Genomic DNA, 17,799 nt, shown 5'->3' with positions numbered 1-17,799 from the left:
CATAAGTTTCTTCATGTGGAAAAAAATGCCTGCGTTTTGGGTGTGTGTGTGTGTGATTATGGCAAAGCCTCGAGGGCTATCTGCCTAAGGGGAGGGATGCCTTCGTGGAGGACTTTCTAAGGGAAACTGACTCGTATACACGTTACACATGGGGAAAACCACGAAAACGCCCATGCAGCCAGCCCGTTCGCGGGATTCGAACCTCGGACCGAACTACCAGTGTTCAGCGACTTTACCGCTCGGCCCCTGGTGGGACCCCCTGCGTTTTGGGAGAAAAGTTGAAAGATCTGGAACATACTATCTTGATTTTCTTCTGAGGGCTTGTTCTTCAAGATACTACTGAAACTGGCTTTACTATTAGCTTGTGAGTCATTAGTCTTCATGCGATTAAGTTGAGGGAAATTTTCTATATTTTTCTCCGGCACTGAGATTCTATTTTTTGGCTGGGGTTTCTCTGGATCTTTATCTTATGGATTTCTTGAAGTCTCTTCTGGTATTCCGGGCATCTGATAAAGGAACTTACGTGATTAGATTGGCAAAAGACGCACTTTGCTCAGTCTTGCTTCTTTAGATTACACTCATTTGTTCTATGGTTAAGTCCGCATTTATATAGCAGCGCGCTGCATGGTTATATCTATGCTGAGTGTACTTCGATACTTTTGATATGCCTGTTTCAGCAGGAATTATATCCCGCTATTAAAGGCACCTCAAATATATCTGGTTAGAGGAGACATAACATACAGTGCTTCGAAGGAATACCTTCATAAGGGACTACAGGAAGATTGTGTAGATGTGGCTCAGGCCAGCGTAAATGAAAATGTCATACTTTGAAACTTCAAAATTGGCTGAAAGAAGTTAAGATTATTTATGGGGGATTCCGATAAATATGAGTTGCATAGGGCCTTAAATTGATGTCAATTTCTAGGAGCTCGTACTTAAAATTTTCTGAATAATTTACCTCCGCGTTGCTGATGGCTTTCTTGAAAAAAATTATTATTTAATTTATTGATGAATAACGCCAGATTTTGGAGTTTAAGGTCTCTATGTAGCTGTTTATTGCGAACGAACCAGGGGGCTCCTGTGATTTTTCGTAAGTGGTTGTTTTGGAAAACCTGCAATTAATTTAATACGGAGGTGGGAACAGAGCACCATGCAGGGGAGGAATATGTAAAGATGGGTCTTAATACTGATGTGTAAATGTGCTTCTTGCCAGCAAGATCCAGTGGTGAGGAGGCGTCAAGAAACTTTCGGAGCTTCCTAGAGTCTCCTACGGCTTTCCCGATGATCATGGAAATGTGAGGACTCCATGTAAGGGAGCCATTAAAACGAACTCCCAAGTGAACTCCTCTCTGACTTTGGGTACTGTTTCACTATAGAGGGTCAGATCTGCATCAACGTTTTTTATTCTATGCCGTCCTATCAGTAATAATTTGGATTTTGTGGCATTAATGGACGTCGTCCATTTGAGACACCATTCCTCTATCTCGTGTGTGTGGTTTTGTATTCTGATCATGGCATGTCGTGGATTAAGTGAACTAGAAAGAATGGCGGTGTCGTCGGCGTAGCAGGTGGTGATGCAGTTTGTATCTTCAATCATAGGGAAGTCCTTAATATATATATAAGATAGAGAATAGGCTCAAGGATGCTTCCTTGGGGGACGCCGGCTTTAATTAATGTGTTTTCAGAATAAACATCACCCTGCCTGACATAGAAGGATCGATCACTTAGAAAGGAATGAAGAATCAAAATCGTTTCCCTGGGAAGATCGAGGGAAGCAAGCTTGTAGATAAGTCCGTTATGCCAGACGCGGTCAATGGCTTTTGCCACGTCCAGCATAAGGAAAGCAGTTGTCTGGCGCTTATGAATAGCTGCGCTTAAAAATTCAACGATTCTGACAAACTGCATGGTGGTAGACAACCTTTTACGGAAACCAAACTGCTGCATTGGAAGCGCGTTTAGAGCTGGCTGTAGTCTTCTGCAGATAATCCTCTCTAGAATCTTTCCCAGTGCAGGAAGCAAGCTGAATGGGCTAAACCTATCTACTCTTGTGTTATCTTTTCCGGGTTTGGAAATTAAGATGACAATCGCTTGCTTCCATTCAGCTGGGAAATAACATAGATACAGGCAGGCGTTGTAAATGCTACAGAGTTTGTTGATGAAATTACCAGGCAGATGTTTAATCATTGAATTAGAGATTTTGTTCTTCCCAGGTGCTTTTCTTTTATGAAGTTTAGCTATAATAGAGCTAACTTTTGTGGGAGAGGTAAAAACAGAGAGATTTTGGACACTGGGCTGGTTAATCCAATTATCGACAAACATGTTAATGTGATTAATGAGATTATGGTCTGAAGGGGTCTCATTTGGAGTGAACTGTTTGGTGAAGTGGGTGGTAAAGGCTTTGCCTTCGTTGCTGTATTTGAATCCAGTGTCGTCCTATAGAGGTTTGTTGCTTGTTTTTGTCGACTTAATTAAACGGAGGGACTTCCAGAATTCTCAGTCTTCCGCATTTAATTTTTCAATTTTGTTATTCCAAAGTTTAGTCTGGTGGGAGTCAATTAACCTTTTAATGTTGCGATTAAGTTTATTAATTTGCGATTTAATTGCCGGGTCACGTGAGTGGGCGAAGATCTTACGGAGTCTATTTCGTGTTTAGCTAATTAATTTAATTTTTTGCGGAAGTTTGAAGTAATGTTTTTTATTAATAATTTCTGTAGTAGAATTTTGCAATGCCTTATCAATGCAGGTGATGATGCTTGTGATAGCCTGGTCGATATCATGTGTATTTTTAAGTTGCTCTGTTTTGGGGAGGTGATTGTTAATTTCAGATTTGAATTTGTCCCAATCAGTAATTTTGTAAGTAGTGTTGGCTTCAGGCCTGCTAATACCCAGGTGTGCCAGAACTGGCACGTGATCTGAAGAAAGGTCATTGATTACTTCCGCAGTGATCGGTAAGTTATCAGATGTGAGGAAAAGATTCAGTATGTCTGGATACTGTCTTGGGTGAGTAGGCCGGAAAGTAAAATCTTCTGGGGGTGTAAATCTAGTATGGGTAATTGAACACGAAGGTTTGAAGGATATCACCGTGTTTATTTGCTTTGTGACACCCCCAGCTAACACGTTTAGCATTAAGATCAATTCCGATTATGGTGGGAAAGGAGTTAGTAAATTCTGTAAATGTTGATCTTGCAGCCTGAGATCTGGAGTGTTGTAAAGGCCGCATACAAGCATATTTCCCCAATTAGGGATCCGAACGACTACCCTTACTTCTTCAAACCCATGAGAATTGGCAGGAGTCCAAACTCCGCTTAACATAGATTACGGCACCTCCGCTTCTATGTCTAATCCTGTCGCAGCGATAACTGCAATAGTTAACAATACTCAGGGAGTGCGCTAGCGTAGCGTGTGTCTCAGTGATTAGTGCAATGTCAATGTTGTAGTGTGTGAGAAAGTCCTGCATTTCGCTAATTTTGGTGACAATGATATGCGCATTCCATGTCATGATCGTCACTGGGGTCATTTTTACTAAGGACCTACGACCCATAATTTATCTCAGTATCGGGCCTCACTGTATTTTGCTTTCCAGCCATGGCAGTTGTATTGTGTAAAAGCGCTATAAGATCAGCGAGATTCTTTATGACCTTCTGAGCGTCCGCTACAGCTTTCTGAATTTTCCCAGCGAAAATATCAGATTGAACAGACTGGGCGTAGGGTTTCTTCTTTGAGAAGGCTTCACAACCCCTCCAGTTGCTGGTATGCTTCCTGACACAATTACAACATTTTGGCTCAAAATCTTTGGGTTCTGGGCAATCTCGGCTTTCATGAGGGCCTGCACACTTACAGCGGCGAGACGGGTGGTGACACGCCGCCTGCGCGTGATGGTAGCCAGGGTCAAAGCACCAACCTACGGTGCTTTGGTGCGGTGCTCGTGGCCGGGGCCAAAGCACCAACCTACTATTAGCCTCTAACAGCAAAAGGAAGTGCGCAAAATCAAGTGCAAGGAAAATCAGAGAAAGGCGCTGAAGCTCCTTCACGCTCCGAGTTGAACTCAGAATCAAGATCAAGGTCGTTCTTTCAACAGCGAGGAGAAAAGCGTCCGTCTAACTCGAAAGTCAGGGGTGAACTCACCTGCTGAGTGTGCCCGTACTTCTGGCATTTATAGCACTGGGTAGGGTGCCTTCCTTAACATCTAAATTTTTCTATTCGGACAAAACTAAAGATGTTATTTACGTTATATATTGCATTACCTTCGGGTGAGTTATCTAATTCTATGAAGTAGAGAAGAAGTTTTTCACATGTTTCTCCTGATTTCCTTGTGAACTGCTTGATTTTCTTTACTGGAAATTTTATATCGGTTAGATTTTGAAAGAGTTCCTCTTCGGGGATGATTTCAGGGATATTCTTAATAACGGCTTTTATGGTTCTTTCATTATCGAAAAGATAGGTATGATAACTTCTTTTGAGCTGATCGAGCGTTAACGTGATATTCCTATGGTCTTCAGTGTTTTTCGGATAAATGAAGATGGACTTCATTCTGAGCTGAGATTTGTATTCTGCAATAGAGATATTCTTTAGGAAGCCGTCAAGCTCTAATCAATTTAGTTTCTCCTTCGTGATGACTATTGGTGGTATTCTACTTCCTTCATTACTGGGAGTATTATCGGTGCGGTTATCAACTGAAATTTCTATGGGTAGTTTATTGAATCTATTTTGCTGCGGGATTTCCGAGCTTACGGAATCGTTATCATTAATTTTATCCGTTTTGCGGAGGAGTGTCCATTCTGAGCTACCACCTGTAGACTCTGCACGTTTACTTGTTTCAGCTATTCCTTTCACCAAGTTCGGGAAAAATTTCTTCAGTTTTTCCTTATGTTGATTTTCTCTTTATCCTCAGCAGCTTCCTTTAATTTGCGCAGTTTTCTTTTGTGTCTATCTTCAATATATTCTTCCGTTTCCGCAGCAAGAAATTGCTGAAAGATTGGGTCATCTGGATTTACTGATTTATTACGTCCATATTCATTACGATAGGCTTCAACTGCTAAGTTAAAAATAAATTCCCGTTCTCGTTTGTTCATTTTTCGGTTGATTAGTAACTCGGTCGTATCGAAATATCCATCGGGCTACTCGAATTAGGTCTATCTGGGGGTACCTTCGGGTATTAGAGGGGCGTGTCTACGCCTTTTAGGTGGTGGGTAGATGCCATAGTCCCGACCAATGATGGCTCTTGGTCTCTTTCGTGAGTTGCGAATGGCTGGATCGTACTCTGGTAGTTGTTGCAATGCTCGGTTCAATCTTCAGTCTGTTCAATTTTGATGAAAAAATTTTGACCAAGTTTTTGAATAACATAATCCACAGGTTTAATGTTTAAGTCCGAATGAATCACATCTGTACGGACGTACCAGGCTGTGTTCAGGGCCATACGTAGCGTTTTACTCTGAAAGGATTGAAGTTTTTCCACATGGATCTTGGATCATATCTTTACTGCTGGCTTTAGCTACTAGGAGCTCTTACCAGTATATTATCATTATACCATATGCCATAAGGTTAAAAATTTAAGAGGTGTATTTAAAAATACACCGCGCCCGAAGTCGAGATCAATAAATGAGAGAACTCATCAAATAAGTTTTGCTAAATTGCATATCATGGCATAGCATGGGTGATTATATAAATGGCGGCGAGAGGCGAAATGAAAGTCTAAGCTTCTGGGTGAGTCTAGAAGAGCAGAAACACTTGATCAGCGTCCGGCATTTAGATTGGTCGAGGAGTCAGAGTTCGAAAAATGAAGTTTTTTGTAGTTTTTGGAAATAAATAAAGTTCGAACATAGTAAAAGCAACATCTATCTGTGAATTTAAGAGTCCTATGTCTTTTGAAACACTTGAAAATCTTCTAAACTTGCGATATAATCATTAAATGAATAGAAAACTGTAAAATTTTTCACATGAGTTATCCTCTAAAAAAGAATATTCTTTAAATTTATGTAGTAGAGTGGTGGATTATCTGGCTAACCTTCCGGTAACCGGGGTCAGTTGGCGCCAAACTATTTTTGGCGGCAATGAGAACACTAAGATATGATTTTTAAACGTGAACAGAATAGTAACTTTTAAGTTTTGCAGTATTGAAATACCGTTATTTTATGTAAAAAGAATAGTAAAATGGGATGATAAAATACTAGATGAGTAAGACAAAGTCCATCAGCCTTGCAAGTAAAAACATAGTCCTATCTATGTAATTCACGATAAAATAGTATAATGAATAATAAAATAATAAATTGTATTACACTTTCCTCGAACTCTAAACTGGTCAACCAAGTAATTGTCAATTTCATTAACAAAAGGTGCATCATAAACTCACTAAAATATACAAGTTACTATGGTCGTGGAATTCACACTAAATCAACTTTCCTTCAAAACTTTAAGCATTCCACATCTTTCGATTGCCACATGCAAGAAACAAAACTTAAATAATAATAATAATAATAATAATAATAATGAACTGACCCTGAAAACATTAACTAAATAAAATTAAATGAAAACATTCATAAGTTATAAACTTCACGTCATCTAAAATCCAACATTCTCCCACCAACAACAGCCTAACCTCCTGAAAATATTAAAACAGTAAAACCTTTAAAAACAAACACAGTATTTCATGATTAAATTAAAAAGAAGTATTTGCTGGCTATAGTAAACTCGCACTCATTACAAGCACCGAAATAAAGCTCTAGGTTTGCCACAGGAAAACATACAGCCAGAAACCACAACCAAATCAAAATCGCGTCAAATTAAAAACTCTCGCCAAGTTTGGCGCTCACGCCGATTATGGAAGATTAACTGATTATCTCGACTTGCCTGAAGAGTATACCCTGTAAACAAAAACGTTATTTGAGAATCTTTGATGTGTAATGTTTCTTTATTAAAATAACTGCCTTTGCGGAGGTGGAGGTTCAAAGGCAGATGGATTAAAAGCAGAAAATTCGGTTAATCTTCGCATTGTATCTTACAAAATTAAAGTAAAAAATGCATATTTTAAACCTAAAGTAAAGATTCCATTTTAATACTTCATGAAGTTGCTTAGTCCACTCCCCCCGAAAAAAAGTACGCACATATGACATTGTTTAATGGTAACATTACAAGATGGTGAGAAACTTTTTATTATGGTTTCACAATTTTAACACTTCTATACAGACAGTGCAGATTTCAACATAAATACAGTTTGATTGTTACAAATAAATATAGTTTACGCAAATAAAGGTCATATAAATAAAATAAAATAAATCAAAGGTTTATGTAAATAAATATTTTCATTTAAAATCGGAGAAATGTTCTACTTAGATAAAACAAACTAAAATCATTTTGAAAACACAGAAAAATAAGCATATATACATAAATAATTAGAAATGAAGTACATTTTCAAGCTATGCCACATGTTTGAAACCGTATACATCTACTTCGGCGAGTTGAAGAACATTAGCATCATTTTCAGGACAGTCATCGCAAAACTTAATAATCTGCACGCTGATATAACGGCCATGAAGAGGACAGGGAAGGCATATGAATTTTCTTACGACTGCATCACCGATTCCACCACCGACGTGTTCTCCACAGAGTGAATTTTCTTCAAAAATCTCATTGTCCCATTTTTTCCCCAGTTTGACATGGCCCACACGGATCTGAATGTCATGTAGACGAAAAGCTGAAATGCAACAAAAAATTCTTTTTATAGAAGAATGGAAATGTTTGAAGATTTTCTGAGATGCCTAGTTAGAACTTTTGTCGCCTCTTTTGATATACAAACAAATAACTGCAAAAAATGTTAATAAGAAAGACAAGTAAATAAATTAAAATTCTTCGTTTATTTTTGAAGTAAAATTTTTAATTACGATATTCTAAAATTATATTATTTTAACTGATTTTGTTCGCAAAACCATCAGTGACAATGTAGACGTAGGTCTATTTGATTGTTATTGCTGTTATGTACACAGTACAGAAATATTAAATGCAAAATATACATTTGTAGTTTCTAAATGCTTCTTAAATTATTTTAATTTAGAAAATGCTTCAGAGCAATGCCCTTCCACATTATTCTTTTGATTTTCCTGGCAGTAACGGAAATAAAAGTCTGAAATGTTTCTTTTTTAACTAGGAATTCTTCCTTATGAATGTCACCCTGCTCATAATTTAGTTGATATTGGTAATCTGCATTCAAAAGTTTCAACGAAATAATAATAAAAAAAAGTATAGCGAAAATAAGTACCTCTTGAAATCACATAGTAATTTCTTTGAATACTTTATTTAGTGAAAAACTATTTTTCTCAATTTAATTCCATATGGCAAATTAAAAGCCTAATTCTTCACCAACTTTTGATGATCTGCTAAACTGAGCCCTGTAAAATAATATTTCACGGTGTAGAGTCATTAGGTTTATTTTTGGATGCAGGAGTCATGAAAAATGTGCAACGTCCTCGCCGGGAATTGAACCATGGACATCTGAAATACGCGCCCAGCGTGCTTACCATTACACTAATAAAGGCACGTTAAGAAGGCGGTAGAAACACTTTATAACGCAAAAAATGCCGCCCGTGGCATACGGCCCCTCCTACCCACTTCTAACTACGCCTCTGTATTTCGAAATCTAGAGACAGGATGAGTAATTTGATTCATGCAGATTCATTTTCCCTCATATACACTACCATATGTAAACTTTCAAACTTTATTAATTATCCAATTATATAGAATAATAATACCTCCCATTTCCATAGAGGACCAAATCTTTTTATTGCCGTGCCTCATACATCCCGCAATTTTACTAAAAATCCCAATTTTATTCTATTTTTCAAAATTTACTAAAGAAATGGTACTGGTAAGACCCGCCTAACGCTAGAGGGCGCTCAGAGCGCCATTGAGTGTATGCTGAGACTCGATGGAAGTTGCTTGATGGATGATTTGGAATTGATTTGGATTGATGTGGAATGCTTGATGGCGATTTCTGAGATTGAGATATTATTATATTTAATTAAATCAATTCATATTTTATTGATTGGTGATTATTGAATTTGATTTATTGATATGAGATGTTTTGCTAAACCACCACACTTTCTACAGACTTGGATTACCACAGAACCTTAAAACCACCGATGCGCATTTGGTGCATCTACGCCAAGAACCAGGTAGGAGAATCTTTATTGAATTATTGAAACTGAATTATACCTGGATAGAAATTAAATATGGCTGTAAATCTGCCAAAGTTGAAGAAGAAACGCAGTTCCGTGCGTTCGATGTTGACGAAATTAATTAACAAAATAGAAGTTGCTATCAACAACGAAAACGAAACAGTTAATCAGTTGGAAGCATTTTTGGAACAATTAATCGGAAAAGAAACTGATTTAAATTCTTTAAATGATGAAATTGAAAATCTTTTGAGCGTCGAAACACTATCTGAAGATATAGAAGCTTCAGAAGAAATAAAAGAAAAAATAATTTATTGGAAATCGAAATTTCATTCTAAAATAAAGAAATTGAATTCTGATTCTATCCAAGTTGATACAGTTTCACGAAACATTCAGTTGATTAATACTGAAACTGAAAATATAAATATAAAATTGCCTAAATTACATATTAGTAAATATTATGGTAATTATTCTGGTTGGTTAGATTTTTACAATTTATTTGAAAGCTCTGTTCATAATAATCCTAAATTAAGCAAAGTTGATAAATTTAATTATTTGAAATCCTATCTCGGTGGTACCGCGGCAGCATGTATTTGTGGATTTGCTTTAAGTGATGAAAATTATGATATAGCACTTGATTTATTGAAAGAAAGGTTCGGAAATAAAAACGTTTTGATTAATACTCATTTGAGTGTTTTGCTGAATTTAACTCCCGTTAAAATTCCTAACGATGTTATAAGTTTACGAAATTTATATGATAATGCGGAAACGCAGATCAGAAGCTTAGATTCTTTAGGAATTACAGGTGAATCATATGCAAATCTATTGACAACAATTTTAATGAAATTAATTTCTTCAGAATTCGTTTTAGAATTTAATCGCATTGAAGGCGACAAAGAATTTGACTTAAAAACTCTTTTGCAATTCATTAATAAAGAAATTCGAAGCCGCGAGAGATCCTTTCCAATAAATAATTATAAATCATCGAATCAACGAGTGCACTTATGTTCCTCGCAAGAGAAAATAAAAAATAAAAATCCTACTTCCGTTAGACATAACTCTTCAAGACCTCCGCATAAGAGAGAGAATTCTTTCCCCTCCCCACACACGCATGAATTCCTGGCGTCAGTCGAAAATGTAATGTGTTTATTTTGTAGCAAAGATCATAAATCAGAATCATGCTCTACATTTAATGCAAACGAACGGAGAGATTTAATGCAAGCAACGAGGTCAATGTTTTCGTTGTTTGACCCCAAACCATCGAGTGAAAGAATGCTTGAAAAAGGATTTGTGTCCCATCTGCAGCAAACCTCACTATGTTTCAATTTGTTTTCGAAACCAAAATAATCCACACATTATTTCTCCAAAGGTAGAAACCGATAATGTCGTATCGGCGAATGTCGTATCCGCAAAAAGGAATACTATGTTACAAACATGTTCAACCTTAATTGATAATGGAAAAGAGCAGGAAATTATTAGAATTTTCCTGGACAATGGTTCACACAGCTCCTTTATTTTAGCAGCTATTTCCAAAAGATTTAACTTTCCAGTTGTTAGAAAGGAAAGCCTTTCAATTTGCACATTTGGTATTAAGGAAACGGAAACAAAATCATTTAATGTAGTTAAACTTAAATTAAAGAATAGAGATGATCCAAATTTATGCATAGAAATTGAAGTACTAGAGACAGAACATGTTTCGGGTACGCATTTACCGACTCCGGATAAAAATATAGAGAAACAATTTAGACGTTTAAAAAATGTACAACTAGTGGACTGTTATGAATTTAAACAATAAAGAAATATCAATACTAATAGGTGCAGATTACTATTATTATATTGTCACTGGTCGAATTACACCCTTAAGCAAAACCCTCGTTGCAGTTGAAACAATATTTGGGTGGTGTTTGCAAGGCCGAAACACGAACTTAAATGAAACGTTTGCAATGAGTGTTATGGTAAACGAATCCAATATTTCCGATCAACTCAAGGAATTTTGGGATTTAGAGAATTTGGGTATCGAGGCAGAAGTAGCTGAAATAGAACCCACTGAGAAAGAAGTAATGAGTGAATTTGAATCCGGAATTACATATCAAAATAAGCGATACAAAGTGAAATTGCCCTGGAAACCAAATATGAAGACATTATTAGAAAATAATGAGCAGATAGCAATGAAAAGATTTTTGAGATTGAAATCATCTTTTAAAAATGACTCGTCCTTATTTTGTGAATATAACACTGTTCTAAAGAATTAGCTTTAGGAGAATATTATTGAACCTGTCCCAATTGATGAAGTAAATTTACGCCAAAATACATTTTATCTACCTCATCGAGCTGTAATACGTACGGATAAGACTACAGGCAAATTACGAAGTGTGTTTGATGCTTCGGCGCATGCAAAAGATCAATTATCTTTGAACGATTGCTTATACATGGGACTTAATTTTATGCTTAACCTATTTCTTCTTTTGATCAGATTTAGAACGAATCCGATAGCAAATTGTTGCAGATATTAAGATGGCTTTTCTCCAGATTGGAATAGATGAAAGTGAACGAAACTACACCAGATTCTTCTCGGAAGAAGATCCAGGAGCTGATGATGAAAATAAGAAATTGGAAATTTTTCGGATGACAAGGGTGTTATTTGAGGTGAGATCTAGACCGTTCCTCCTTGCAGCCACAATCAAACATCACTTGAAAGGGTACGTAGATATATTTCCTCTGACTTCTAAGCATCTTAATGATGCTTAGATCATTGTACGTCGACGATTTTATTTGAGGGCAAATCACTGTTCTACAGGCTCTAAAGACTTGTAAAGAGAGTGTAGACATTCTAAAAGAGGCAAGCATGGACCTTCGAAAGTGGAAAACCAATTCTTCTGAGCTAAGTAAAGAATTAAAGAAATTAAACTTCAATGTAGATCAGGGTGAAGAGTCTTTAGATACAAATTTGATAGCTTAAAAAGTATTGGGAATTGGTTGGGATGAACAAACTGACACGTTTTATTTCGATACCAGAAATCTGGAAACATTTCTTTTAAAACGAACTAACACAAAAAGACACTTACTTCAAGCATTAGGTCGACTTTTCGATCCAGTAGGTTTTATAGAACCGTATACTATTAGAGTTAAGTACTTGATACAAGAAATTTGGTGTTTAGGATTAGACTGGGATGAAAAATTGCCCAAAAAGTTAGAAATTGCTTGGAATAAATGGTGCGATGAGATCCAAGATGTAAAGGAAATAATTATTCCCGATATTATTTTCAAAATTCTTTGCCCAGTCATGCAATCACTATTCAGTTAAACTGTTTTTCAGATGCATCTAAGAAAGCTTATGGTACTGTTGCGTACTTACGCATAGAATTAAAGAGTGGAAATATCATTTCTAGGTTTGTAGCATCAAAGAGCACGGTAGCTCCGTTAAAAACCCTTTCGATTCCTAGATTGGAACTCATGGGTGCACTTTTGTCTTCAAGATTGAGCAATAAAGTTGTAACTGCACTAAGTTTTCCAGTTACTCGATATTTTTGGACGGATTCCTCAATAGCTTATTAATATCCTTACATGGATCAAAGGTGATCCGAATAGACATAAGGTGTTCGTGAAGAATAGAATAAAAGAAATACAAAAATACAGCAATCCAAAAAGAATGGAATCATTGTATAGGAAAGAATAATTCCGCGGATTTGATTTCTAGGGGTTTATCCTTAAGCGAGCTCAAGAATAATCAGCTCTGGTCGCATGGACCCTGTTGGTTGATAATGAATAATACAGCATGGCCATCCATCCTCCTTAGAATCAATGGAAGAAAGCGAAGTAGATGTCGATAAGTTTGAGTTTAAGAAGTCAGTTGTTGTAAATGCAACTGTTGAAAATAGCCAAAATGAAAACGATTTAATCACAAGATACTCCTCATTCAGTAAATTAATTAGGATAACTGCTTTATGTTTGAGATTTATAAATAACTGTAAAGCAAACCCAGAGTTGAGAACAGACTTCATATGTGCTTCTGAGTTAAGACATGCTACTGAAGTTTTAGTAAAACTCGTACAGTCAACTGAATTTCAAAAGGAAATAAAGTGCTTGAAAAACGGACAATCTATTCCAAAAAATAGTAAAATATCATCTCTGAACGCATTTCTTGACAAAAATGAGGTACTGAGAGTAGGAGGAAGACTGGAGTATTCTGAGTTTTCTGAATTTCAGAAACATCAGATACTCTTGCCAAAGGCTCATCATTTCATTAATTTAGTTATTGAATATTATCATAGGAAATCCTTACATTCTGGCTTACAGACTACATTATCTTTAATAAGACAGTCATATTGGATACCGTCTGGTCAAGATCGAGTTAGAAGAGTAATAAATAAGTGCATGACTTGCTTTAGAACGAAAAATCAAACGGTAAGCCAGATGATGGGTAATCTACCTAGGGACAGAGTCGTGCCTTCTAGACCTTTCAAGAAGGTCGGATTAGATTTCGCAGGACCTATAATCACGAAACCTAATTTGAAAAGGTCAAAGGTGACTTAATTTGACCTAATTTGAAAAGGTCAAAGTCTTATATTGCATTATTTATCTGTTTTTGCACTAAAGCAGTGCATTTAGAAGTCGTTTCTGAATTAACAACAGAAGCTTTTCTAGCCTGTTTACGACGATTTATTGCCAGAAGATCCAAACCAGCCGTTATCTGGAGCGATAACGCCACGAATTTCAAAGGTGCGAGAAATATTCTTAACGCATATAATGATATTTGCAAATCTAACCCAATTCAAGGATTTAGTGCAGAAGAAGGCATCCAATGGAAATTTATCCCACCAGCTTCTCCTCACTTTGGCGGACTGTGGGAAGCAAACATAAAATCAGTGAAACGGATTTTGTTAAGGGTAGCAAAATCAGCTATCATGAATTTTGAAGAGTTAACTACTTTAGTTACTCAGATAGAAGCAGTTCTGAATTCCGTCCATTATCACCCCTTTCTTCCGATCCGAATGACTTGCAGCCTTTAACTACGGGACATTTTTTTAACAGGAAATGCTATGTTGTCATATCCTGAACCACATACTGCTTCGGATTTTCTTTCTTTTCATTCCAGGTGGGAACTAGTTCAGAGACTACAGAATCAACTACAGAATCGTGCCAAATGGAGCAGTTCGCAGCCAAACATGTAGATTGGTCAACTAGTACTGCTGAAGGACTCCAACCCCAATCCTTTGCATTGGCCATTGGGTCGCATCCTACAAGTGTATCCTGGTGGTCTGGTCAGAGTAGTTGAAGTTAAAACCTCTACAGGTGTTCTTCGGCGAGCCATCAACAAAATTATTCCCCTACCATTTAACCTTCTAAAACCGGGCCGAAATTCTCATAATATAGCTTTCAGACCGGGGCGATCCGAAACAGTTTTGCCCCCTCTTTGACATTTTCCTAATGAGAAAAGTCGTTAGTCCCCCTCCATGGATGAAGTAAAATTTACATGTTTGCCGGACGCTTACGTCCCATAGTAGAGGAGTTGCTAGATTTGCAATTTTTTCGATGATTATTTTGCTTTCATTTAAATGAAGTTCTAAATAAATAGTGCATAAATAAATATGCAGTACTGGATGCATATCCAGTGCACAATTTATTTAGAACAAAATGTATGCAAAGTTTATATTTCACTCACTATTTCTAATCAATCTCGTAAATAATTTGTGAATTTTTTAACTTTGTTTTCACTCTTCATTTATATTCGCGTATTTTCGTATTAGAAATTAGAAAGCGAGAACAAATTTAACAAAATATAGTAAATACGGACTAGATTTGTAAGTTTTCAGGCTGGAATGCGATTTTTAATAACATATTTTCATTAATAAAATAATGGTAATGACTAATTTAATGAAATAATAATAATAATATTTATTACCATTAGATGATTAAAATGAGATTCAATACAATTAGATTTTGAGATGAACTTACAGCAATAATAAAGCTTTACATAACAATAACAGAGATTTAAATCTGCTTTTTTCGATAATTTTGTTATTATAATATAAAAATCAAAGTCCGAGATACATTGGTTGCGTTTAATCATTTGACTTTAACAAATATTACATTGGACTATCAGGCAAAGAAGGTATATCTTTAACGAGAATTTTTCTTTGTAAAATTGGCTTTTGTTTATGTTAGCAGAGAAAAAAAATCTGTGACTTATACATGCAATCATCCAAAGTATTTTTCAGAACAGTTTTAAATGTTCATGAAGAATTAATTATACGTCAATTTCTTTTCATAGGTAGACATTTCGTCTAAAACCATCGTTATATCCAAAGGTTGAAGTCTATTTCATTTTCAACGAATATTCTATTTGCACATAATATATTTTCTAATTTATTTTAGAAAGAGTAATCTTTCACGTTTTCAAAAGAATAAGGACATACTAGGTGTTGACACAATGTAGTAAATCTGTTTTTCATATTTCTTCCAGTAATGAAGACGATTACCCTGGAATATTTTCAAAGCAAAATTAAGAAAACCGTTTACGCCAAATTTTGCATAAAGTATCTTCTCGTGTATTTTTTTATTTAAAGTGCGGAATTTTCTCTTTGAAAATATCAAAAATCATGAACGGAGCAAAATTAATTCATGAGAAATAACTTTGAAATGCAATAATTCCATCATAATATGAAATAGTGGAGAAAAGTGCAATACAGTTTATTTATTCACAAATAATCCGCCTCATATGCGTAATTTATGTACTGTCGATTGAGAAATATAGGTTAGTAAATTAAACCGGTTATTTCAATACTTAATAAATCAATTAATAAATCAATAAATCAATATTTTTACGGGCTCTTCAGTAGAGCGGTAAAGGTGGCTGAACACCTGTAGCTCGCTTGGGTTTGAATCCCGGCTAAATAGTTGGATTCACGGTTTTTGTGTAACGTAAATGCAAGCCAGCTTCTCTTAGAAAGTCCTCCGCGAAGGCATAACTCCCCTTATACAGGTAACTGTTGTGTGTTTTGATGTAATTCAGTAAGCGAACAAAATTAATCCAATCAAACCCGAAGAACGGGTTGATTACATGTGGAGTTTTCCACCAGGAGCGTAAATGCGAGCAGTTTTCCCTTAAAAAAGGTTTACACGAAAGCATCCATCCCCTTAAGCAGATAGCGTTCGCGTGCTTTTCCGTAAGCCAATCCTAATTTTCATACATTTAATAGTAAGTTGACATACACCTTATTACAGACAAAATAACAATCTTTTTAAGATATTTTTTTATTAACTTATCTGAATTCCCTTTATCTCTTGAGGAGTATAAGCAAATAAAACTGGCCAAAATTTTATACAATGTAACTGATGTTTTGATTCAATTTAGAAGTAACGTGAGCTTTACTGATATTTAAATACTTTTTGGCAGATCTCATCCTAAAAGAGGGTCTAAAGATAAATTGATTTTATTTAATTTACAATAAATGAAAATCATTGAAAGCAATCAGTGAATGAATGAAAATCACAAAAACTATTATGCATACAATTGTCTCTTATTTATCTCCTGATAAATCAGACAAAATTGCCTACATAATAGAAGCACTTTGAAAGAGTTAACAGTTCTTAAGGGTTTTATGCACTCCACAAAAAAATGTCAAAATAAAATCTTTTTATTCATAAGTATGAAAAGGAAGTAAACGATAAAAGCGGTTATCCTATTTTCTAGAAGGCATTAAATCTAAAATAGTAATCTATTCTTATTTGTTATGATTAAAAAACATTAAATATGGTAAGCTTAAAGAGCGTGCAAAATCGCTGACGTTTTAATCATAGCAAAAGTCAGTACTAAAAAAATTAGCATTAAAATTATGAGACAGATTGAGAAAAAGATGGCCTCTATTTGATTTTCAAGTATATTGGCGCGAGAAGAAACCTGCGGTTTTTGCCAAAATGTAGCCAAACTGATAAGAAGAGGGAAATAATGCGTAGCCAGCGGCTACTCTGAGCAGTGACAATGGATCACCCAGAGGTCTACAGATAGGCGATTCTCTAAAATGGGGAGGGCATAGATGGTACGACAGTTGTACCAGTGCCGGCGTCTGAGAAAGTCATTCTCCTGGTACAACTGCTGTACCAGCCGTCTTCAGAAAGTTAAAGACTGAATAAACTTAAAAAACTTTTATTTTATATTTAATAGTTTACCAATTTAATATTTAGTTTAGTGCAATTTTAGTGTAAATTTATTTGAATATCTGGAAATTGAAATGTAAACTCCATGGGAGTTTAAGCGGGGAAAATGGTAAGACCCGCCTAACGCTAGAGGGCGCTGAGAGCGCCATTGAGTGTGTGCTGAGACTCGATGGAAGTTGCTCAATGGATGATGTGCGATTTCTGAGATTGCAATGTTATTATATTTAATTAAATCAATTTATATTTTATTGATTGGTGATTATTGAATTTGATTTATTGATATGAGATGTTTTGCTGAACCACCACACTTTCTACAAACTTGGATTACCACTGAATCTCAAAACCACCGATGCGCAGGTACTTCTTCACAGTTATCAAGATACATAACAGGACACAGGCCCTTCGTTACATTTTGCTATAAACACTGATCTACCAGTACTGATGTACTGATCATTGTGCCTGTGAGGACACTGGATCT

The 17,799-nt window shown here is 35.9% G+C and overlaps 1 protein-coding gene across 1 annotated transcript in view; it reads right to left on the bottom strand.

Annotated features, from left to right (window-relative positions):
- Positions 1-7,132: 7,132 nt before the first annotated feature.
- The window catches only part of LOC118184511 (uncharacterized), a 76,935-nt gene continuing 66,268 nt past the window's right edge, over positions 7,133-17,799 (bottom strand). Inside the window, exon 7 of the mRNA XM_035354194.2 lies at positions 7,133-7,690. Within this exon, the coding sequence (XP_035210085.1) occupies positions 7,413-7,690 (278 nt within the window). The 3' untranslated portion in view covers positions 7,133-7,412. The remainder of the gene's footprint in view (positions 7,691-17,799) is intronic.

The sequence above is a fragment of the Stegodyphus dumicola genome, chromosome 10 (assembly GCF_044657685.1).
Source record: "Stegodyphus dumicola isolate Sdum_Otavi_A_Nest chromosome 10, ASM4465768v1".
NCBI lineage: Eukaryota > Metazoa > Arthropoda > Arachnida > Araneae > Eresidae > Stegodyphus > Stegodyphus dumicola.
The sequence above is the reverse complement of the archived record's forward strand: the minus strand, read 5'-3'. Positions and strand labels throughout refer to the sequence as shown.